Genomic DNA, 25,664 nt, shown 5'->3' on the forward strand with positions numbered 1-25,664 from the left:
GGCACGGTGATGATAAAGAACGAGAGGTCTAATGACTGACAAACAGTTTATCACTACTGCATGCCTCTCTAGTTATGAAATATATCGTATCATAATCCAGTAATATCAATGTCTGTTTGAGTCCAATAGCAGATATCTTTCTACTTGTCTTGTTCTACTTAAAACTTCTAAAAAGCAGGAACACTTTATATTTTATGACAATCTCTGTGATACTGTTGAGTAGGTGGGCTAAATGTCAAGCCTGAAGCATTTGAACTTCAGCCAGAGGAAATAATAGGTAACCTCCTTAGACACCAGCCTCAATACACAAAGCAAATGAATAGATACTTTAGCTAGATTAAATCTTAATTGTTAAATCTTTAATGAAATGATTTACTGAAATTCCCGTGTGGCTGATAAAGGTCTCATAGGTAGCATAGCAGAACTTATAATATACTGTTTATTCAACTCACAATAGCAGAATAAACACCACAGCTGTTTGCAACAGACAGGACTGCACAATAAGATAAGTGCATTAAAATGATACATACTCAAAGCTGTTTGCCAAGAGACACCTAACCTACAAATATGGGCAAGTGTCACGTTGCAAAGTCTTAAGTCTTATTCTGTCGTACTCTCTCCTTTTTCAATTTTACAACATCATTAACAAAAGCAGTAGATATCTATAATATTTTACAAGAAAGCAAACAGGAGAAGTGTGTATTTGTTATTTACAACCAAACATGCCAGAAAAAGTTTATGCAAAATAAGTTTGCTATAATTTCCCCCAGCAGCAGAAAGCAGAAGACAAAGCCCACATGCAAATGCTAAACGCCACCCACGGCCCGGGCCGCTGGGTCTATCTGACTGTGGCAGGCCCTCCTACGGGGGGGTGGGATATCACAGCAGTGCAGATCCTTTCCTCCACCCTCCTGACTCCACAGGGAGGCATCAAACCTAATCAAAAGCTTCTCAGTGCTCTCACGCCCACGGTCACTCCGCACAGATAGAAACCTTGAGACTGATCGTGCATGTGCTGTATGTGCAAGCTTCCCCACAGATATGTCCATCTGAACCAGGCCATTGTGCACATTAAAATGCATGTGTTCTTGTTGTTCTCAGATACATTGAGAACTGTTGCCTTAAGTAGTTGGTTTAGTGGGAAATTTTTCAACGATGCTACAAATGGATTTGCAGTGTTAGTTCATAAACAAGCACATTAAAATATGCTTTTGTGTTTTAAACTCTGTATTTTGCCGCAGACCAAATTCCAGCATCACTGGAAAGGTATTTTGCAGAAATTGCGGAACAAATACAAGATAAACACTAGAAAAATGATTTAAAAATTCTAAGACGATTATTTTAAATGTTAAGAGTTACTAAAATTCCATTTTATTCTGTAAATATATCAAAACAAATAAAACAAATTTACATAAATAATATCAAATAAAATGTGACCCTGGACTACAAAAAGGTCTTAGGTAGCACAGGTACACTATATTGCCAAAAGTTGTGGTACACACCCTTCTAATCAACAGATTTGACTAATTTAGTCATTTCCATGAGTACAAATCTTAATGTTTAAGCATATAATGATATTCTAGGGGATTGTGTGTTTCTAATTTTACAGCAACAGTTTTGACAGGACCCTGTTTAAGTCTAACATGACAATACCTTTGTGTATAAGGCAAGGTTCAAAAAGAAATGATTGATTCAGTCAGTGTGGAAGAACTTCACTGGTCCTAATATCAGCTAAACACCTCTGGTGTGACTTTAAATCCAGACCTTGAGCCAAATACTCATCACCAAACACCAATGACTTGTACATACCCCTTCTTTAGAAAAGAAAAAGGCACTTTCAAAACTGTGGCAACAAAGATGGAAACAATTCATGTATTTATAAATTGCATTTCCATCTCTGTTGCAACCGTTTTGGAACTGTCAAAAATGACTGTACCCATAGTTACAAGTCATTGGTGTTTGGTGATGAGTTTTTGGCTCAAAGTCTGCATTTAAAGTCACTCCAGTGATGTTCAGCTGGCATTAGGACTTTGCTTTCTGCAGACCAGTCAAGTTCTTCCACACTGACTGCATCAATCATTTCTTTTTAAACATTGTCATTTTAGAATAGAAAAGGGTTCTGTACAAACTGTTAGAAGAACACAATTCCCTAGAATATCATCATATGCTTAAACATTAGGATTTGTATTCATGAAAATTACCACAGTAGTCAAACCTGTTCATTAGAACGGGGTGTCCCAATACTTTTGGCAATATAGTTTATACTTGTAGCAATAGCCAAAATACATTGTATGGGTCAAAATTCAATTAAATTTGGATTGGTAATAAAATTGGTAAAAAATTTCAAAATTGGTTGAAAATTGGTAATATTGATACTAAATTAGCATATTAGAAAGATTTCTGAAGAATAGTGTGACACTGAAGACTGGAGTAAAGGCTGATAAATGTTTCTTCATCGCTTTGCATCACAGAAATAAATTATATTTAAAAGTAGGGATGCACAATATGAAATTTCTTTACCGATACCGATAGCCGATAATTAAGTCCTTCTTGTGGTCGATACCGATACGTTCATATTTTTATATGATAATTTTGTGCACCCAGGAGAATACATAATCTGAGATAAACTAATGAAATGTATATTACTGTATATATCTGGGTCTAACAATCATAGCAAACATCAGTCCTGACTCTTCAAAAATGTTTTTATTTTTTGTGTAAGGCACCACATTTCTAAATAAATAAAATGCTTTGACATTTGTCAACCTGGAAAAAATGAAAAGTGCATCATGGAGTAACGTCCGATGTCCTAATGTCCGTTAAAGCTTCTTATTGATCATATTATGAATGTGTGCAGCAACCAAATCGTACAAGGCGGGGAATAAAACATCAGAATCGAGATAAAAACATCTCAACTTTTCAGAATGCCGCAAGCCCAACGCAGGTCATATGACATGAACCAACCAATCAGCTTAACCCGTTCCCTTAATAACATTGAAAGCACTGCCAAAGTGGAGAAACTGCTTATCATAGCTGTAATGGAATAACCATTTTTAAATGAATTTAATAACAGAGCTACTGCAAGCGATTTTTAATGCTGAAAATCCATTTATCCTTTGCTGAAACTTCCGCGTCTTTATGGAGAGCGCAGGTCATGGTTGCTTAGCAACGGCAGACGCCACAGCAGAGCAGGCTACAGAGCGGTTTGGAAAGAAAGAGAAAGCGGCGCACCTAGTGTTTTCCACGCGTTTTTAGGCGCGACATGTAAACGGCCCCTAAAACAGATTCACCGCGATGTCGACCTCTGAAGTGAGATTTCTTGTGTTAAAACTTGACGGCTTTTTACCTCCTCTCAGAATCCTTGCTAAACGTGTTGCAAATAACAATAGCATTGTCCTCCTCTGCCTCCGTGAAAAACTTCCAGACCGGCGAAGACGATGATGACGACACAGATGATGACGTATTAAACGCGACAAACTCCGAGAGTCACTACAGTTTACAGCTGCAGTCGGAAAACAGATGAATCTCAGATAAACCAGACTGACTGATTGATTTATCAGCAAGAGTACTTTATCGGATCGGATTTCATTTATTTATCGGAGCAATAAAAATGACGTAATTTTTACCCATATCGGTCGATAATTTATCTGTCCAATAAATATCGTGCATCCCTATTTAAAAGTATATTAATATAGAAAATTATATTTTAAATTGCAATAATATTTCATAATATTGCTATTTTATATATATATTTTTGTGTTTAATGCCTTGGCAGCTTTTGTGGCTATTTTCATGAAGAGAAAAATGTAAAGCTAAATGATATCAGGTTTTTACCATTTATTTTTACTAAAAAACGTTTTTTATATATATACTTTGTATCCCTAACAAGAGGGCATTATGTGTATCGAAAATGTCTTACATTGTGAATTCTGAAGAGGCAGAGGGCCACAACGTGGGCACACCACTTGGCTCCTGCTCCACAGGTACAGCTGCAGGAAGTGATGCGGCAGCGGTCAAACATTACAGCCACATTGTAGGCTCCTTTTGATTGGCCAGCCTGGGGCGACACTACTGTGGCACTGAGGTGGAAACCTGTTTGAGAAAACAAAAAAGCCTGTCAGTCTGTGGTAACACATTTGAACTCAAAATTAGTTCACATTCTTCTTACAGCTGTGTAAACATTGGCTTTGTTTTTAGACTGATTATTCTTAAAACAGGCCATTTTTAGCTTTTCTGCATGCTATAAAACAAAAATAAATAACTTACATTATTATATTTGCACCCAATGCAAAAAAATTGGAAACATTAATGCTTAAATAGGCTGAGGAAGTTTGCTGACTGTAGGACTAAATGATATAACAGCAACTGCACTGTACACAGACCATACAGGAAATTAAAGACATCTGAGATGGAGAGAGAGAAGGAAACAGAGTCCAAATGTGTGTGTGGAGACTTGAGTGTAGGGGGTTGGCCAAAAGCTTTAACCACTGGACAGCGACCAGCGCTCCTCTGGCCAGTAAGAGCAGAGGTGGGGGTGGTGGGTAGTTTCAGCTTATAGCTCCTGTTCCAAATTCAACTGGCCTCCTCAAGCCAACTCTACTACACCGCCTCTTTTTTTCAGTCTACCTGTTAGTGCCAAAAGCACCCTTCTATTCCTTTATTCCTGACCCACATTCTCTTGTCAGCTGTCCCGGCTAAAACAAAAGGCCCAAAGAATTTAATAATCAATCTTGATTATTTGTATAAAACTGTGTCTTTCTTTAATTTAGTGAACTGCTGCCTGGGCCAATAAGCACATTATGACTGCAAATGTCACTGGGTTGTCACCAGTTACACATCACGAAAGAATATAATATTGGGCTGTATTTGGGCAGTGACGTAAAATACACAGCTGAAAACTCTCATTAAACTGATCATTTACCTCACATGCACCATAAACGATTAAGCGTCTGAATAGTCTACCTGACTCATATCCCAGAAGGCAATGCAGCAATTCTGTTGAACAGACTAATAAGTCTGTAGCAGCAACCAGGGAGTTTGGACATGTTGTGTGAAGGCTGATCCTTGGAGATTTAGCATTGTATTCTCACTATGAGGTTAAACAAAGTGCAAAGGGAAGAGTTTTGGAAGCACTTCCCTTTTAGGTGCAGCTGTTTTGTGTCAGACCGTTCTGGCTCCACTCTGGTGGAGTAAGTGAGAAGGTTTGATTTGGCCTTGATGGGCAGTTGGGAGGTCAGTGCGATGGGTGGTCACTGATTAGCCAGGGCAGTTAGAGGAGGACGTTTTTTTTTGGGTTTCGAGGAAATTTTCAGTATCTTATAATTGACCAAAACCCCCCTAAAATGTCTTACCACACATTAAACACATAAATCAGAGGAACCAGGCACTTAGAGTGTTCAAAATACAACCAAAACATGAAATATGCTTTCGAAAAACAAGCTAGTTGGACATTTACCTTCTCAAAAGGCAAGATGATTAAACAGCAAGATGACTATTATTTTTTACAACTGTTGACACATCTTACCCTGAAGCAACTGACTCATTTAATAACTCACCGCTAATCTTGAAAAAATATCCAGAGAGCAGGTTGAACAAGATATTGCCAAAAATGGAGGTGATACAAAGATATTTCTTTTGTATATCTCATTTATGGCCATACAAACAACTGCAGATCAGAATTCAGCATGAAACGGAAGTTGCAATAGCCTTTTCTTCCCTATTGTGTTGCCCGAGTGAAATGGCTTTTGGAAAGTAGGGCAGGATTTCAACCTTTGCCAGGAGTTTGATTGACAGGCAATCTGACCAATCATAATGCAGAATCTGGCATTTTGTTTGACAAACATCCCAAACAGGAGAGTTAGATGTCTCTCTAATGTCAGTGGACTATGGTATATTGTTGTTATTCCACGGTTAAGACAACATAACTCTAATGTTCATTCATGCTTATTTCATGCTATAACTAGTAGTAAAGAGGAAGAGATTATCTATTCCTGTGCCGCTGAGCCAAACATCGCAGATACATAGCAGGTTACTTTTGGTATTAAACAAAAGCCGCTTTTCCACCAAAAATACCAGGAACAATTTGTCCCAGGAATTTTTTTTTTACCAGGAACACATTTTTCCCAGACATGTTATTGTCTGCATTTCCATCGCAGTCTAAAGTACCATGAAGATAAAGCAAATCTGGTGACATAGGACTGCATGCGACTTTTAGACTTATGTTCTTGGTAGTTCGGACCTCGCAAGTTCGACTCAGGAGTGTAATTCTGCAAATAGACAGCGTACTTGATAACGTTAGTCAGCTCGCCTTGGCTACTTCAATTTTCCTCACTGTATTTACAATAAGACGAAATATGATAATCAAACACCACTGCCTCAAAATTATATATCTCACAGCATTGCTTGCTTTAATTTTCATTTTAATAAAGTTATATATAAATTCATATATATATAAAGTTACGAAAGCCAGCCAAAACTATATGACCTGGAACAAATAATAGATTCATGACACCAAAGATTACCTGTTAGATTTACCCAAAATTAATTTTATCTCATGTTTAACCACTACATCAGAGCCAGCAGTAAATGTCAGAAGGACTAGCCGAGTTGGGGTGCTCTCAGCAGGATACATAAGCACTGAGCGCCCAGATCTTAAAACAACATTTCATGACACAATAACAGTAATATTTAAATTATGCGAATAAATCGTGGTTGAAATACATTGCTGTGTGAACTCAACCAATCAGCATGTTCAGCACCCAAGTCCCACTCCTGAAAGTTCAGGATCTTTGAAAAAGTACTACCTTGCGAGCAGGGACTTTCTTAGGGGCAATTTTTTTACCCAGAATTTTATTTAGATCCTGGTTTCTGCTACCGCTCCAAAGTCCCTAGTTCACGGGTTGGAAACGGGGCTAAAGTCTCAGCTTGTAAATCTGTGTCTTTTTTTTTTTTTTTAAAGAAATTCAAACGATACATAACATTTTTGGGGCTTTTTAATGTCACAGATGGCTGAAGTGCTTCAGTTCTAGTGGTTTAAGTGTGAATCGATCTCTTCCTGCTAGTTATAGCATGAAATACACATGAAAGAACATCAGATGGTACGTCAGCTCAAACACGGAAGGATGTCAACACACCATTTTCAAGTTCGACTCCACTGACATCTATTAACTTTCCTCTCTGGATTGTTTGTCAAACAAAATGGTGGATTCAGCGTTATGACTAGTCAGATCAAACTCCCGGCGAAGGGTGCTAAAAGCCTGGTCACTGGACTGTCAACAAAGTCCAACCCCTTTTTCGAGCACTGCATATGAATTAATTGACAGAGTTTATAGTTATGTTTAAAACATTTTTTATCCTTTTGTCTACACTCTAAGGGGAGTTTAAACACCCTGTGAATAAGCACGCAGGCAGACCTCTGGAGGGTGTGTGCGTGTGCACGGGATAGGTCAGGCTTGGGCCCGCTGCATCATGATTTCCCTCTGCTGCTGTACGGCCCACTGCTTCCAACAACAGCATTCATTCACACAGCCAGAGCTCAAATAACTCACACATACACTTAGCCTTATGTGCCATGCTTCTGGTTTTCTCTTAGGCCATATGAAGACATGGCACGTCAGAGCCAAAGACCAGCACCTCAGGGCTGAAATGGCTTTAAACACAACGTTGCCTTATTTAAAATGCCATTTTAAAATCTGCATCCTAAAAAAAGTGTTCAATGCAGCAAAACAGCTTTCGGTCAAAAACACAGCACTTCTGCCATGGTAAATGTGGGATTGTCTTTGAATTCTCACCTATCTGCAGAGGGTCTTTCACAGCCCTCACTCTATAAAGCTGCTCGCCACGCTGGAACTCATCAGGGCTGCCGTTGGCCAAACAGGAGTATAATCTGCAAGATCGAAGAGAAGAAAAAAGTAACCAGAGCATTCAACAGGTCACCCTGCCACATAAATCTTAATGGACATTCTACTAACTCACTGGGTAATCTGATTAATTGTAAAGGTAAATCACAAACATTTAAAAGCAAAGGCTGATAATATATTAGCTACTACAAGACTTTCACCTGATGTCCTCTTCGTTCTCTGGGAAGCTCCAGTAGGCAATCCGCAATTGCAGCTGCTCGGGAACAGGAGGATAGACCTTTTCCACCACCTCAAATGGAATATGGAACGCCACCTGCTTGGCAGACAGCTCCACCAGAGGGATGACTTGTCCATCTAAGAAAAGAAGTGATATCTGATTTACTCTTTCCATTGCAGGTAAGCTTCAGGCTTAACAAGTTAAATTAACAGCATCAATGGATGTTTACCAGCAATCTGAAGGTGTGATTACAATAAGACAAATACTCAGTATGGAAAATTCTGTTATAAACACTATAATTTGAATAAACGGCTATTAAAGTGCCTATTCAGACTGAGACTGACAGCTCCACACAGTGAATGTGACAGGTTTATTTTATTTTAGTTCTAATCTCTTTTCAATTGCACTGCAAAGAAAACAGGCCAACCAATAAGATTTGTGCTTTTCAATGTGCTACTTGCTGTTTCTTTGTAATTATTTGGGAAATAATTACAATTTTTTTCTCTGCTATTAGATACAATTATGACTTGGTGGCGCTATTTTGCCAAGCGACAGTAAATAGCAGACGATAGCTATGTTTCCAACACCCTGTTTTTTTATGCACATTTAGAATAAAAATCCATTAATTCGCAAAAAAGTTTTTACGCTCGCTTCAGGTGGTTTTTGACTTGTGCAAAAAGTATTAATGCAAATAATGGGAGATGGAAACGCATTTGCCGAATAAATTCCTCCATTTGCATCAAAGAAAAACATGTGACTTTGTGTTATGGGACAGCAAACCCTGACTAACCAGTGGACCAATCTTGTTCCACAGCATCTGAAATGTTGCTATGGTCATTCTGAAATGCCCAAGCATAAAATGTATAATTGCTTCCAGAAACTGTCTTACAAGACTGCGTTCCCAAACAGCGGTCATCCACCTCTAAAAGCAACGACCGCATTTACTGCATTTTGTCTGCTCGCTCCGAGGTCGCAAGTTATTTATTATATATAATATTGATTATATTCAGTGGCTTCTCCTACTTTATTAGTGATATATAGTACCAGTTTATCAGGAAGTGACGATTTTGTTCTCTTTGACTTGTTAGATGGAAATGGAGTTTACTCGCAAATGCTTTATGCGATATTCCAATTTTGCGCATAAGTTAAATTCGCAACTTTGGATGGAAACCCGGCTAATGAATCCAGAACTGGACTGAATCAACCAAATTTTCATGTCGGTGTGAACAGGCCTTGATCAGTAGGGTGATAAAATCATTACTTTCCGGTCTCAGCCACTCTACATTAAACAATCAAAAATATTTGGCATTACAGGCAAATAGCTGAACAATAGTCACATAGATGGCTGCAGTTCAAACGTCTCATTTTGAAACGGCGGGAACAAGACTGAGAAGTGAGGTTCAAGACCTCAGGCAACCTATTTTGTTGTAAACCAGACTGTTCATATACACTCAAGGCTAAACAGAGAGAAAACAGGACAGCTGCCAACTGGGACTAAATGCTCTCCACTGAGAGGGGTGTGTGTGGGGGGGGGGGGTCCAGTATCCTGCAGGGTCCTGGATTCAAGTCACCAATTTCCTTCAGACAATGATAAGAGTGGCCAGGCTGTAAGAACGAAAAACACTCAGACTAAAAGACACTCCTTCAAGATCAACTGAATATTTGTGCCTACAGCCTAAAGTGAACTCAGACACAGGTTTCAGTGGCGGTGGATATAATGAAACTTTCTACATTGAGCCGCAGGGCCGTAGTGACATACTTATCTCATTAGATATTAGCAAGATCTATCTGAAACGAACACCAACATCAGGAGGTCATTATCATAACAGAGCTTTGGGCAATGGAACTGTAATCCACTGCACTCGGTCACCTTAGAGCTGAATCTCACATTACACTCACGCAGACACTGCACTGATACACTGTCACTATAACACTATACAACCACCACATGGAGATCTCGCATGAAGCCATGCTACATTTTTCAATCCATTATATTATGACTAATAACAACTTTAAACCGGACTAAGCTAGTATATTAGCACAGCCCTTAAAGGCATAGTTCACCCAAATGATTTACCCACCCCTCAAGCCATCCTAGGTGTATAGGACTTTCTTCTTTCAGACGAATACAAAGAGTTTTATTAAAAATGTCCTGGCTCTTCCAAGCTTTATAATAGTAGTGAAAGGTGGTTGAGATTGACGCAAAATAAAGTGCATCCATCTATCATAAAAAGTACTCCACTCAGCTCAGTGGGTTTAATAAAGGCCTTCTGAAGCAAATCGATGCATTTGTGTAAGAAAAAATATACATATTTAAAACTTTATAAACCGCAATCACTAGCTTCCACTAACTGATGTACACGCATTCACAAGAGAGTGGCATTTCAGCGGATGACGTAGGCGTAGCTCCTCTAAGAAGTCTCGTGAGGATCAAGTTTTGTTTACAGCAAAGGAAAACCTCTCCTTTTGGCTTATATCTACATCTACATCATCTCCTGGAACGCCACTTTCTCGTGAATGTGAATGCATTGATTCACTTCCGAAGGCCTTTATTAAACCTGGGAGCCATGTGGAATACTTTTTATAATTGATAGATACACTTTACTTTGTTCTAAAATTTCAACAGCCATCCAATGCCATTATAAAGCTTGGAAGAGCAAGGACATTTTTAATATAACTGATTGTATTTGTCTGAAAAAAGAAAGTCATATACTCCTAGAATGGCTTGAGGGTGAGTAAATCATGGGGTAATTTTCTTTCTTGGGTGAACTATGCCTTCTGTTTTTATAAAAGGGTTACTATAAAACATTAAGGACACACTTGAAGTTCACAAGTTAACTTTCCATTTATTATTAGCATCATGTTGCAATGATTTCGAAACTATTTGTTCAAAGCAGTTTGAGCTTAGGGTTGGTAATCCCCTTCCTTCCATAAGCCTACTCTGCTGATTGGTCAGCTGGCCAAGTCTGTTGTGATTGGTCTTTCTGTATACAATGCAAGCGTGCCAACAGCTAAAGTTTAGCTGCTAAACTGTAAACACTTCACAAAACAATAATGATGGATGTAAGCCAAGTGCTAACATGACTAACTGATGAAACAATACAGTTTGTAAACCAAAATATATCTAAGTTACATTATTATTAAACGAAGTAATAAGTACAATGACAGCCTACATTAAATCAACACATTCTTAGGAAATAGTGGGTTCACAGTGAATTATCAGAACTATTTCGGTAAGACCTATTTAGGTGGAAACTTAAAGCTGCACTAGGTATCCATTGCATATTAGCACAAAAACCTTGATATTTTCAGCACTCAATTGAAAACGCTTGTTTGTCTAAATAAAGGAAGTTTCTCGAAATGTATCACTGTGGTAAAAGCAAGAGGAACTCCAAGGTACTCTCATACAGAAAAAGTTAAAAAGCCTTTATTGTAGCGGCTTGGTCACATTAAACCTTTCAAAAAACAGAAAAACGTTTCGGCAACGTAGCCTTCATCAGGGAGTCAAAAAGATTTACGTTTTCTGTATTGCTGTAGTATTGTGGAAAAAATTATTTTAACCACCAATTCTTCACATTATCATCTTTTGGCTACGAAAACTTAAACTTTTTTTTTTCTGATCTTTAAGAGCATATGCACACGACAAGAAGCCCTTGCTCAAGACTGTCCCAGGTCTGATACAAGACAAAACTTAGTGCTCTTAACACACTAAATTCATCACTCATTCAACAGACTCATTCAAACATGCTGAATCGTTTAGGAATTAAACAACTGACTGTGAACAAGTCACCAAATCTTTCTATCTACTGATTTTGTTTTTTTTCAAAAGCACTGATTAATTCAGGAATGAAAGAGATCAGTTTGCTGTTTAAAGATGTATGTTTTTTCTGCAATGATATTTGAAACTTTTAATTTGCAAAACAAAAAGCTAGAACTTCTAATATTGTGTATACAATGTATGTTACTCAACAAAAAATACTGAACCACTTAACAAAAGCTCCTAAATTTTAAGATTCAGCAGAGTTGATTTATGTATGAGCATTCTACTAAAATTGGGTCACATTGTGCATTTAGTTTTATCTAGGGTTAAATCAGCCAACCATAACACTACAATACTAACTTCACAAAAAAAAAGTATGTCAACCTGCAACTTGATATTTCACCATTACAGTTATCAATCTACCTACAACCTGGTGTTTCGGCTGTCAACCAAAGCATTAAAACAAATGTCATGATCAAATAGTAGATGCAAACCACACCATTACCAGCCACCCACATAATCTAAAACCAACCGCCAAAAGATGAGACGCCAAACTACTCTAGAGATGAATTACCCAGACCACAAGTAGATACAAGAATACGTTATAGACAGACAGTGGGAGTCATAGAGACAACGACTTCACAGGGGACAGGTGACTCATTAAAGGTACTGCCAACAAACAGCTGCTCAGCAACAATATGTGCAGAAGTGTGAGTGAGATCCCAATGAATCAGGTGGCACACTCATAGCCAGTTTAGGCTGACTAACCCATGGTGACCAACAGAAGTGGAGTTGCGAGACAGCTTTGTCTTTTGTGAGGCAGTGAATAGGTGAGACAGTCTGTCCCACTGCTCCAAACTCTACCGCCCGCTGCCCAACAACCACAGAACAAAGACAGCCGGCTCACAGAGTGCTATATAAACAGCCACGTCTGAGCGATTGTGCTCCCTCAGTTCCAACGCCAAGAAAACGGGCACGTGAAACACCCCTGTTTTACTTCTAGAAGCGATTCGGACAAAAACCAGAGGGATTTGGTGTCTCAAACTGGGCTATGCAAGATCAGCAGCATTATGCAGATTGATCAAATGGGGCTCTTTTTTTTGTTTAACCACAATCCTCTACTCTGAGGCAGTGACCTGCACAAGACAAAGCTCTTTTTACAGCCCTCTGCTGCTCAACTCCACCCAACCCCCCCACAACACTCACTCGCTCGTTCGCTCTCAATCTAAACACCACACAAGGCCTCCCTTTCCAAACTCCCTTAACTCATCCAACAAATGCTACACTCTCTGCTCACGGATTTGCAGCTGCACAGATCTGTGTCTTCACAACTGACAACTCTCTCTACACATGCACAGCACGGGGCTTTTGGTGGGCAGGAGTTTCAGCAGTTTAAAAAACTTGCAGTAATACGAATTGACTGACCAAAGTTGTTTCTAACTTCATTTTAACACATCCAAGATCTAGATTTACAGCTTTGAGAGGAATAAAATGGAAGGATACTGTAAAATATTTTTTAAAAGGGTGAAATGTAAGCTAAACCAGAGCTAAAAGAATAAAAATGAACTAAAAAAAAAGATATTTTGAAGAATGTTGAGGTTCAAACAACATTGGAGTCAGTTGGCTTTCATGGCATGGAACCGAAGAAAATAAGTCATGTTTGGAACAATATGAGGGTGATTAAATGACTGAATTTTCATTTTCAGATTAATTGTTCTTGTAACTTGTTCTTGTTACTTTTGACCTCCTAAGACATTTTACACACATGTGGTGTTCAAGTCAAAACAAAGTCACATTGAAAATTTACAATAAATGTGACCCTGGACCACAAAACGTAAGTAGCACAGGTATTGTAGCAATATCCAAAATTACATTGTAAGGGTCAAAAATATTATTATATATTTCTTTTATGCCAAAAATCATTAAGACATTAAGTAAAGATCATGTTCTATGAAGATACTTTCAAACATTTCCTACCATAAATATATTAAAACTTAATTTTTGATTAGTAATATGCATTCTACGAACTTCATTTAGACAACTTTAAGGCCGATTTTCTCAAAATTTAGATGTTTTTGCACCCTCAAGATTCCAGATTTTCAAATAGTTGTATCTCAACTAAATATTGTCCTATCCTAACAAACCATACATAAATAAAAAAGCTTATTTAGCTTTCAGATGTATAAATGTAAGATGTATAAATCTCAATTTAAAAAAAAAAAAAAAGAAAAAAAAAAAAAGACCCTTATGACTGGTTTTGTAGTCCAGGGTCACAAAGTCTTTTTCTGATTAAGTACAAAAGATCTAAAGACCCATTTAAAGAAATAATGATAGAAAAAGTCATTAAATACAGATGCAACAACATTTTTAGCAACATATATAAAAAGTTTAAGAATTAAGCAAACAGTGTCTTCTTTCTTGGTTACTTTCAACCACTTTTAGTAATTAAAAAAAAAACTTCTGCTATTTAATTAATGGATGATGTGTGTTTTTAAAGAAACATCTTTACCTTAAAGCACATTTGACAAATAAATCACCATTGTGTCTGAAACAGTCAGTATGAACTCACTTTGCAAACCTACGGCAACAAATCCATTCATTCAGATGCAAAACAATATAGTGAAGTACTACAGGTGTTTATGAAAGAGCTTAAGTGATAAAATGGAAAATTACAATTTACACCATTGAACCTTATCATAGAGAACAGTATGTCCTTTTGTTGACCATAGATATCAAAGTTTTTTTTTTATGAAGCCACATGCAAGTAATAAATATAATTATTATATTAAAATATAATGTATGTGCAACTTTATAAAAAAAAAAGATACCACTCCAGCACTAATCCAACCTGTACCAAATGAGTAAAAATACAATTCCAATACATACAAGGTTAACTAATTAGTCCAAATAGGCCCATGAATGGAAGAACTTGTTCAACTTGGTAGTTTTGTACACACAGATCACATGACAGTGTTGCCTATAAGTTAAGAATACATTCTAAGGTCAAAGGTGCAGCCATGCCAAGGCACAGTGTTCTCACATTACAATGACAGGACATAAACCACTTCACAGCACATGAAGACAATCTTCCATTACCTTTAATCTTCACAGTGGGTGAATTTGGGCCGGCAGACTGTTTCCTCCATCCCCTCCAGTTCTGGCAGAGGCTTTCCGCCTCCGAAATGAATGAGCACAGGGAGTCCTCCTCAAAACGGTCCGAGTCTTCAAAGGAGAACCTCTCTCCGTCTTCCCACTCAGCGAACATCAGTTCCATCACATCCGCTGTGTGGAGACCTGAAAGCTTCAACTGAACGTGCCTCTCCGCTTCTGTTGTTTTGAGAGAGTGACACTCGCTCAGGGGGAGGGGAAACACACACTCAACCCAAACACCCTGTGAGGGGCCCTGCAAAGTCCCTCAAGAAAGCCTGTGTTTCTTGAAAATAAATATTTAGGAGGATTTGCACATGACTGTGGTGCAGTTATGTGAAGTTAATCCACGCTTTTAGACCCCAACTGCTGGGTCTAGTTCTTGGAAAAACTGACACAACCCATAACTAAGATTTCATTCACTTTTATACTTTTTTGAAAACCTAAACAAGTGTTGTCTTACATTGTCAAGTGTGGACTTCCAGGACAAAAACACAGCAGAGATGTATCATTGGACCTTTGTTGAGGTTTAAATCTTAGAAGATTTTGAAATCAATAAGCCCCTCTCCAGTGCTCTGACTGACCGTAAGTTTTCAAACTAACGTACATAGCAAGTGATGTTAATTGACAGTAACTGTAGTGACTCACTTGTTGATAAAGTTCAGGGCGTTTAAGCCAACATGAGTTCTTTTCACTCAAATGTTCATTTAAACCCCCTCTTCTCTGTCCTATCAGCTGAGCCTCGAGTCCCACAGCTGCTCCACGGCTAACAAAACAAGAGAGCGCTGAAGAAAAACCAGGTCCCCAAGTACACCTAATGACCCTTCGCGGGTTTATTTCTCTTAAATAAGGCCATATCGCAATTGTAAACCTGTGTTAACCCAAAACAACCCCGGCACGGTTGTTTTTCTTTCGATCGAGGTAGCTCTGCTAACTCCGAAAGGCTAGTCGGTTAGCCTGCTAGCTTTTCGGCTAGCCCGAAATCCCAAACACTTCGAAAACTGTCAAAATAAGCGCTGACACGACCTGTGCTTATATCCCTACACGTAACCTGACGGAATAACACTGTTTTGATGTTTTGGCACAAAAGCCTTGGTCCCTAATCCGAGTCTAGTCGATTCACTGGGTAACCCAAAACAAACGACTCGCCAGTGCTTTTATCTCAGCATTGTGCCTCTATGTTGGTTTGTTGTAAAATCAGACGACTAAAATGCCGATTTGACCCCTCGACCAGGACACACGTCCATCCGTGGAAAACATAATAAATTGTCTTTATGCCACCTCTAGCTGCCTCATATATGTCTTCTCCTTTGTGTGTAAAAGCTTGTCATCCGCCTGTCTTCATGTGCCACCGGCCGGTTCTTTTCTAGTCTTCCGTTTCTAAGCAGCCAGCGCTCTCTGGATCCAAAATGTCTTTTTAAGCCGACAATTTGGAGTCGAGATCCCCCTGTTCTTTCTGTCCTGTCCCCTCTCCTCTCCTCTGCTGCTCGGGAAGATGAAGATGGCTCTCCAGCATCAGCTGATCCGCACTTCCGCTCGACATTAAAGCCAGACAAACACTAGTCTCTCGTTTCAAAGCGTTTTGCCATGCATAACACATTATATGGCAGTTATTTGCTCATAGGTATGTAGGTCTGCTGCTCATTTAGAATGCATTTCAATTGTTTGTTTTTACAGTAATACTTCAGTATCAACAACTGAATATTGTGCAACAGATTGCCAGTCTCGGAATGATTTGGGTCATTGTATTTTACATTAATAACAATGAACGAATGACTTGGATAGAGCCTGAGACAGAGTTTAATGTCGTTGGTATCACACAAATAGTGATTTTTTTTTTTTTACTTTTCAAACCTAGTTTCTCTTACAGTGGATATTACTTTTTTTTTGGTGCCACTCAAAATAGTATAATCAAATATAAACAAATATAAACCTATTTATCTCAAAATAAGTGTCTGTTTTATAATTAAAGTTTCATTTACATTTATTTAGAATATATAATACAAATTAATTAATTAATACAATTCAATTAATTTAATTAAAATATACAATACAAAAATGTACATTTTTTATTTGACATCCATATTTCTTAATATTTCTTCAAATCGAAGTATAATCAAATATAAACAAATATAAACCTATTTATCTTATAATAAGTTACTGCTTTAAAATTACATTTTTATTTACATTTAATTAGAATATACAATACAAATTAATTAATAAACTAAATACATTAATAAAATTTAATTAATTGAATTAAAATATATACGATACAAAAATATTTATGCATAAATTATAATTCAGATAGATGATAGATAAATAAATAGATAACTAGTCAAAAGTTTTTGAATAGTAAAATTTTTAATGTTTTTTTAAAGAAGTCTCTTTTGCTCATTAAGCCTGCATTTATTTGATCTAAAGTACAGCAAAAACTGTACAATTTTGAAATGTTTTTACCATTCAACTGTTTTCTATCTGAAAATATTTTAAAATGTAGTTTATTCCTGTGATCAAACTAAATTTTCAGCATAATTACTCCAGTCTTAAGTGTCACACGATCCTTCAGAAGTCATTCTAATATGCTGATTTGCTGTTCAAGAAACATTTTTAAAATTATTATCAATATTTTAAAAAAATTGTGTACATTTTTTCAGGATTCTTTGATGAATAGAAAGATCCAAAGATCAGCATATATCAGAAATAAAAAGCTTTTGAAACATTACCATTCAAAAGCTTGGAGTCAGTATATACAGAATTTTATACTTTTATTTAGCAAGAATTATTTAAATTGCTTAAAAGTGATGATAAAGACATTTATAATGTTACAAAATTTTTCTATTTCAGATAAATGCTGTTCTTCTGAACGTTCTATTCATCAAATCATCTACTCCGCTGTTTTCAACATAATAATAATACATGTCTGAATATTTGAATGATTTCTGAAGGATCATGTGACTGGAGTAATGATGCTAAAAATTCAGCTTTGAAATACACTTAAGTAGAAAACAGTTATTTTAAATAGTACAAATATTTTAAATTTTTACTGTTTTTTCCTGTACTTTGGATCAAATAAATGCAGGCTCGGGGAGCAGAAGAGATTTCTTAAAAAAAAAAAAAAAACATAAAAAATCTTACCGTTCAAAAACTTTTGACTGGTAGTGTATATTAATGATAACAATTCATATTCAAATCCCTTGTGTTTGTATTAAATGTTTAAAATCTTCATTGACTATATTAACTATTTTGGAACAGAAAATAATATATTTAGTTAATACGATCAATGAAGAATTAATACAAACAATGATGGATACATTGTTTTCATTGATCAATATCATGATTCCTGAATATTATACGCTATGCATTTTTGATAGTCTTGTTTTTGCCTTCCCATCACCATTTTGCAGAACAAAAAATAATGAGGAGACAATGTCATGCGTTCAAATCTGTTTATCTCATTTTTTCCAACTTGGTGTCTAACTATTTGACTATTCACAGTTTTGCTAAAGCAGGAAGGCTACATGTGGCATATTAGCAGCCTTTACATTTTTACATAATTACATAAAGTTTCTGTTTGGGATTGATTAATAACAGACCGTTAATAGAATATATCAAAAACCAAAGCGTGAAATTCATCTAAGCCGTTTGGACTACATGGATTGTACTTAAAGTTTGGCTTAATCATTTAACTTGACAAATTATTGGTCTTCTCCAATATTTCTTGATTGGGACACCAACTGGAACAAAACAGCACCACTGCTATAGCACAATTTATTAATCAATGCAAGAAACATTGAATTTGTACGCCTACGTCTTCTTGTTATGTAAATAAATACACCAGTAAACCTCAATAAACACCTGGCTGAACACTGCAGGATGCAAATGTAACATAACATTACTCAAGCCCCTTTAACACAACTTCAATGTAATATGATTGACAGACGTAAGTTAACAGATGACATATCATACTTTCAGCAGCAGATTCTGATCCTGTGTGAAATAAGTGTGTGTGCATAGTTTGAAGTTTTACCTTCAAGTCTGTTGCCCTATATACAGTTGAGGTCAAAAGTTTACGTACACCTTGTAGAATCTGCAAAATGTTAATTAATGTATCTTCTGTAGCTTCTAAAGGGCAGTACTAAATACAAAAAAAGATATTTAGTCAAAATAAATCTTCATTCTGTTCAAAAGTTTACACCTCTGGCTTTTAATGCACCGTTTTTTCTTTCTAAAGCATCAGTGAGCATTTGAACCTTCTGTAATAGTTGCATAGGAGTCCCTCAGTTGTCCTCAGTGTGAAAAGATGGATCTCAGAATCATAAGGTAATTATTGGAAAGGGTTCAAATACACAAAAATACTGAAAAACCAAAGAATTTGTGGGACCTGAAGGATTTTTCTGAAGAACAGTGGGAAGTTTAACTGTTTAGAACAAACAAGGGACTCACGAACAACTATCACTAAACAAACAAACAAACAAAACACAGCTGTGGATCATTCAGGTAACAACACAGTATTAAGTATCAAGTGTATGAAAACTTTTGAACGGGGTCATTTTTATAAATTCTACTATTATTTTCTCTTGTGGACTATATGTAAATGTCTTTTATGTGAAATATCTTATTCAGGTCAGAACTAAATAAACAATAACATGCATTTTGTATGATCCCTCTTATTTTGGTCAAATAATTAACATTTAGCAGATTCTGCAAGGTGTATGTAAACTTTTGACCTCAACTGTATATGCTAGTGTTATATTTTAAACAATTTACCACTGAGGGTAACACTTTAGTTTAAAGACCAATTCTCACTATTAACTAGTTGCTTATTAGCAAGCATATTATTAGCATATTGGCTGTATATTAGTACTTATAAAGCACATATTAATGCCTTATTCTGCATGACCATATTTTGGATCCCATAATCCTACCCCATACTTAAACTTAACTACTTTACTAAATATTAATAAGCAGCAAATTAGGAATTTTTAGAGGCAAAAATCAGTTACTATTTAATTAATATTGAGAATTGGTCTACAAACTGAAAGTGTGACTCTACACAACCCCTACAGGAACAAGGTGATGAAATTTTGTTTTATCTTTTTTTAATTTCATTACATTGTGTTAATTTGCAAAATTCTGTGTTCTTTTACAAAAAGTATTGTGTTCCCTCAAGAAACTTTACATTTGTTTGCAAAAACATAAAATCTATAGATTTCCTTCCATCATAGTATTTCCATGAAATGCAAAGTGTCTTGGGGAACATAAAAATTTTGCAAGAAACACAAACTTTCAGCAAGCAAATGCAAAGTTTCACAAGGAAATGTAAAAATTTTTTGCAAATGTATGCCAAGCACATGCAAAGTGTGCAGCACTGATTTATCATTTTTGCTATCATCTTATATTTTGTCCATCGCCAAGTCCTTGAAGGCTCCATAATAAAAGTCCAATGCTTCATATCACATTATCACATTATATTATCTGTTGGGTAGGAGCTTCAGAAAAATCTTTGCATTGTTATATGAATAAATAAACTGAACATACTACTTTCTGACACTGGTTTTCTGCATCCTCTCGGAAAAATGAAATTATACACTCAATAATGGTAGTCGTACCCTATTCACCTTCAACAAGAGTACAATTAACCAACATACAAGTGGAATGTTGATGAATCTTTACATATACGCATGCCGTTCCTTATATTAATGAACTCCAGCACAACAAAACATGTTTAAGTGCAATATGTGAGCTAATTTAAAAGGACAGCTCACACAAAAATTGAAACTCTGTTATGAATTACTCACCCTCATGTTGTTCCAAACCTGTAAGACCTTTGTACATCTTTGGAACACTAATTTAGATATTTTTGTTGAAGAATTGTTGAATAAAGTTGGTATTTTTTCTTTGCGCACATAAAGTATTCTCATAGCTTTGTAAACCACTGATGTCACATGGACTATTTTAACAATGTCCTTACTACCTTTCCTGGCCTTGAATGTGTCAGTTGTGAGGGTCAGAAAACTCTTAGATTTCATCAAAAATATCTTAGTCGTGTTCCGAAGATCAACAAGGGTCTTACAGGTTTGAAATGTCATGAGGGTGAGTAATCAATGACAGAATTTTCATTTTTTGGGTGAACTATCCCTTTAAGAACCTGATCCAGAAGAGCCAGACCAGAAATCAGGCCTCCCACAGATGCTCCATTTATACGGCATGCAGATTAGTGCAAAATGACTTATTTACAAAGGCTTATCCGTTGAAGACCTTTCAATCCCGGAAAACTCTGCTCACTTAATGCAGCTGTCCCTCAAAAACATGTGGCTTCATGTTCTTGTGCACGTTCACGAACGCTTCAAGTGTACATTGAAATGGCATGGTGCAAGTAGTAAAATGTGCAACACATAAAACAGGATCAAACCAGCTTAAACCTAACGGCCAGCTGGTGATCCCTTTATAGGCATTACATAATATATATATTTTATACAATGCGATAAGTGGTTTTAATGTGAACACTGTAACTTCACACTTTGCCAGTGCTGTGGGTGACTTTCTCTATCCACTTTAGGAACCGGCCGACCCGTGTGTACACACCGGGATAGGTGGGGTCGCCACAGCCGTGACCCCAGGAGATGATTCCTGTGAGCATCCAGTGGCCACCCTCGCCCTGGCACACCAGTGGCCCTCCACTGTCACCCTGACAACTGTCCACACGACGATGGTTCGACAAGCTGCCGGCACACAACATGCGGCTGGTGAAGCGGCTGCCGTAACGTTTTTTACACTTCCAGGAGGGCAGTAACGGAACCCAGGCTTGCAGCAATGTTCGGGAATACTCAGAGTCTAACACAAGATACAAGAAAGAAAGAAAAAATTGTGTTTTTTTTTATTTTAAGTACAGTGGTGGGCAAAATTATTAGAACACTAGTATTTTCATTAGCTAAAAATGGTTTTAAGTCAGTTATTTCTATCTTTTGCTGTAGTGTGTCAGTAGAAAATGTCAGTTTACATTTCCAAACATTTATTTTGCCATTAACTGTAATAATCCAGTGTGATTTTTGTTTGCACAAGAAGTCTGACAACAGCCAGTGCTCCACACAGAGATCTGATCTCATCATCATCCAGTCTGTCTGGAGTGACATGAAGAAACAGAACAAACTGAGACTAAATCTAGAAGAACTGTGACAACGTCTCCAAGATGCTTCAAGAAATAGGAATTTTTGAGGAAAACATTCCAGGATTTTTCTCCATATAGTGGACTTCAATGGGAGACTTAAACGAGACTTAAAATTTCTTTTTGACTGAAATAAGAAAGTTATTAACATCTTGGATTAAATTTTAACATTATAATTTTTGCAAATGTATATGCAAAATTATTTGGTTTGCAAAAAGATTTCTTTTTTTACAATTTTACTCATACTAATTTGTATTTTTTTTAAACCACAATTGGGAGCTTAGGTCTTACATTCCAAAAGGAAACTATTAATCATCATAAGTGTGTTCAGAAATGTCTTTCTCTACATTTGTTTGAGTTTACAGTACCTGTAATTCCCCAGCCAGTGATAACACAGGCGATAGGCCTCTTCCCCCTCTTGTTGCTCTGAGGCGGAAGGCAAACTGCATTAGTGTGCGGGTTAAAGGCCACACAATTCCCATCCGTACCCTTCAGCTTCAGTAAGGCAATATCATACTCCCAGCCCTGGCTGTGGTACTTTCTGTGGATCTCAATGCGCTCAGGAGACAGAGTGCGCTCAAAATCGTCCCTCTCCTCTGTGTGGTAGTCGCCTAGTCGCAGCACGTAACGGGAGGGGTCTGAACCAAACCTAAAATAAAAGAGATGTTCATGCACATTATATTTAGGGCCAGATTTACTACAGCTTGCACCAGTGCAAACCATCTTTTGGTGTTAAAATACTACTGTCAGGATTTATTAAAAACGTGCAGGGAATAATTAGCGCTGAATAGGCGTGGACCCAATTTTTGCACCTGACCTTATTGAATGTGTGTTTATAGGGGTTTCCCTTTCAGACGCAAAATCTATGGGAGTAAAGAATTATAATAAATCACGCAACGCGATTTACTAACATTGCACTCGTCAAATTACGGGTATTTGCGGCATTATTTAACGCCCCCAAAAAAACATGTATTAAAGCAGGTGGTAATTTGCACTGCTCTTGGTAGATTGCACTGGTCAATATAGAAATAATCTGGCTGTGTCTATTCTTTAATGTGCACATTGTCAGTAAATCACATGCAGACTTTTCCCCTCCCTTTGGCACTTTTATGGAATTGCGCTCTAACGCTAATTTGCTCTGTTTAGTAAATCTGTCCCTTAAAGCCAAGCTGTCATGAATGACCAAGTAAAGTGTTTGTAATTCTCTGTAGAGCCACTAGATGTCAGTACAGTCTCTCTCTCTCACCTCTTGAAGCAATGAGCAGCAGTAATGACCCAACAGGAATTGATAAGAGTCGCCCCACAAAGTGGATGAGTGCCCTTCGATTGAGACCTCAGCCACAGAGAAACCTGCCATGGCCAGTCTCCCCTACATGAGAGCCACAGATGGTTAAAAACACATGTGATATGTTCTTAGAAATGTCCTTGCAATCGTGTTGGTTTCATGTGCTTTTATTTTCAAAAGTAATTTATTCCTGTAATGTCAAAGCAGCCATTTCTCCAGTCTTCAGTGTTAAGTGATCCTCCAGAAATCATTCTAAACAATAAAAACAGTGCATTTTACAATGTTAGTGAATAAAATAAACCCTGATGTTCATTACCGTAGAGATTTGTCTCCTCCAATTATTCTTCTTCTGCGCCTTTGTGTGTTGGGTCTCAAACCACATTCCTGTTTGTTCATGCTTCTGTACTTTACAGGTTCAGTGGTGTAGTCACAGATGACCCCTGCGTCCTCACTGTGCCTGCAATCATGGGCGTCTGGACCAACAGCTGAACACTCGCCCAGTGAAGCCTCTGTCCCAACACACTTCACGTTATCTAGATGAATGGGTCCCAGACCCTCACTAAAATAAGCCATGGAGCGGGCCTTCGAGACCCCACTAAAATTGAAAAAGGCATGGAGGAACAAATTAGCGTCTGAAGATGTTAAGATTTGTGTTTATCTTCTTTGATCATGTGAAACATGCTTACACAAATCCTAGCTGTCTGCAAACCACTCCAGCATTAATGTCATTCCAACCATCGTCACACACACTGCCCCACTGGCCGTTAATAAAGACCTCTATGCGGCCCTCCTTACGGCTCTCGCCATCCACCAGCCTCACCAGGGGACCTGGAAGCACAGCATAACTTGAAACAGCACAGAAATTATGGACCTCTGTATACCTGGATAAGCATTTATTTAATTACATACAGTTGAAGTCAAAAGTTTTCATACAGCTTGCAGAATATGCAAAATGTTAATTATTGTTATTATGTTATAGAAAATAACAGTTGAATTTATGAAAATGACCCTGTTCAAAAGTTTACATACACTTGATTCTTAATACTGTGTTGTTACCTGAATGATCCACCGCTGTGTTTTTTTTAAGTAACAGTTGTTCATGAGTCCTTTGTTTGTCCTAAACAGTTAAACTGCCTGCTGTTCTTCAGAAAAATCCTTTAGGTCCCACAAATTCTTTAGTTTTTCAGCATGTTTGTGTATTTAAACACTTTCCAACAATGACTATGATTTTAAGATCCAACTTTTCACACTGAGGACAACTGAAGGACTCATATGCAATTATTACAGAAGGTTCAAACACTCACTTTAGGAGGAAGATTAGGATAATTTAATTAAGAATCTTTTTTTAAAGGGTGATATTGTGCAAAATCATATTCCCTTTCCATCTCAAAGGTATTTCATTGGCTAAGAATTTATTAAATTTTATGAGCACTCTTAGTATTCAATACTAGAATCTGGTGCTTGATTAGAAATGACAGAAAAAAGCTTTATGGTATATTTAGTTTTAGTAATAAAAAATCCTACGTCATCCACTGAAACTGTTCTCTCGTGAAGCACGTACAACAGTTAGCAGAAGCTAGAGATTACGGTTTATAAAGTTATAAATATGGATATTTTTTATTACACAAAAGCATCAGTTCACTTCAGAAGGCCTTTATTAACGCCCTGAAGCCATGTGGAGTATTTTTTATAATGGATGAATGCACTTAAAACCTATTCACTGGCAGTATAAAGCTTGGAAGAGCCAGGACATTTTTTTTTAAATAACTCCAACTATATTCGTCTAAAAGAATAAAGTAATATACACCTAGGATGGCTTGAGGGTGAGTAAATAATGAAGTCATTTTCATTTTTGGCCAAACTATCCCTTAAACATCTGCCATTTGTCTTTAAAAACATGGTTTCATGTCTTGAAAAACTTAGATATATGAGAAAAGTTATTTTCTGGAGCTGGAAATGTCATGACAATTGATAAAATCTTAAGAAATCATGTACATTTTTCTAGCTATGTCAAGCTCAAAAATGTAATTGCTATTTGTGAATAAAAAATATTTTAAAATCCCTGTAAATTACAACTGACTATAAAAGACGCCTGAACCCTGAAGTACACTAAATTAAACTTAAGTTTTTTTAATTACAATTAATTATAATTGTGTTTGTTAATTAATTACTGTAATATATTGCCACTCCCACTTCTTTCAACATTAAGCAGGAAAAAAGCACATTATGTT

General features: G+C 37.0%; 2 protein-coding genes across 6 annotated transcripts in view; both read right to left on the reverse strand.

Annotated features, from left to right (window-relative positions):
• Window positions 1-16,474, reverse strand: part of zswim8 (zinc finger, SWIM-type containing 8) — a 48,949-nt gene extending 32,475 nt beyond the window's left edge. For all 5 annotated transcript variants that reach the window (XR_012353767.1, XM_073834056.1, XM_073834055.1 and 2 more), the window contains exons 1-4: window positions 14,933-16,474; window positions 8,060-8,213; window positions 7,791-7,885; window positions 3,920-4,092 (exon numbers count right to left, since the gene is read on the reverse strand). Coding sequence is in view for 4 of the 5 variants with exons in the window: in XM_073834056.1 (XP_073690157.1) it covers window positions 3,920-4,092; window positions 7,791-7,885; window positions 8,060-8,213; window positions 14,933-15,110 (600 nt within the window). In the remaining variant the exon portion in view is untranslated. The remainder of the gene's footprint in view (window positions 1-3,919; window positions 4,093-7,790; window positions 7,886-8,059; window positions 8,214-14,932) is intronic.
• Window positions 16,475-18,415: 1,941 nt separating this feature from the next.
• The window catches only part of LOC141325397 (neurotrypsin), a 35,574-nt gene continuing 28,325 nt past the window's right edge, over window positions 18,416-25,664 (reverse strand). The window contains exons 10-14 of the mRNA XM_073834058.1: window positions 24,120-24,261; window positions 23,750-24,028; window positions 23,395-23,517; window positions 22,517-22,797; window positions 18,416-21,817 (exon numbers count right to left, since the gene is read on the reverse strand). Of these exons, the coding sequence (XP_073690159.1) occupies window positions 21,498-21,817; window positions 22,517-22,797; window positions 23,395-23,517; window positions 23,750-24,028; window positions 24,120-24,261 (1,145 nt within the window). The 3' untranslated portion in view covers window positions 18,416-21,497. The remainder of the gene's footprint in view (window positions 21,818-22,516; window positions 22,798-23,394; window positions 23,518-23,749; window positions 24,029-24,119; window positions 24,262-25,664) is intronic.

Source organism: Garra rufa, chromosome 2 (assembly GCF_049309525.1).
Source record: "Garra rufa chromosome 2, GarRuf1.0, whole genome shotgun sequence".
In the NCBI taxonomy this organism is placed as follows: Eukaryota; Metazoa; Chordata; class Actinopteri; order Cypriniformes; family Cyprinidae; genus Garra; species Garra rufa.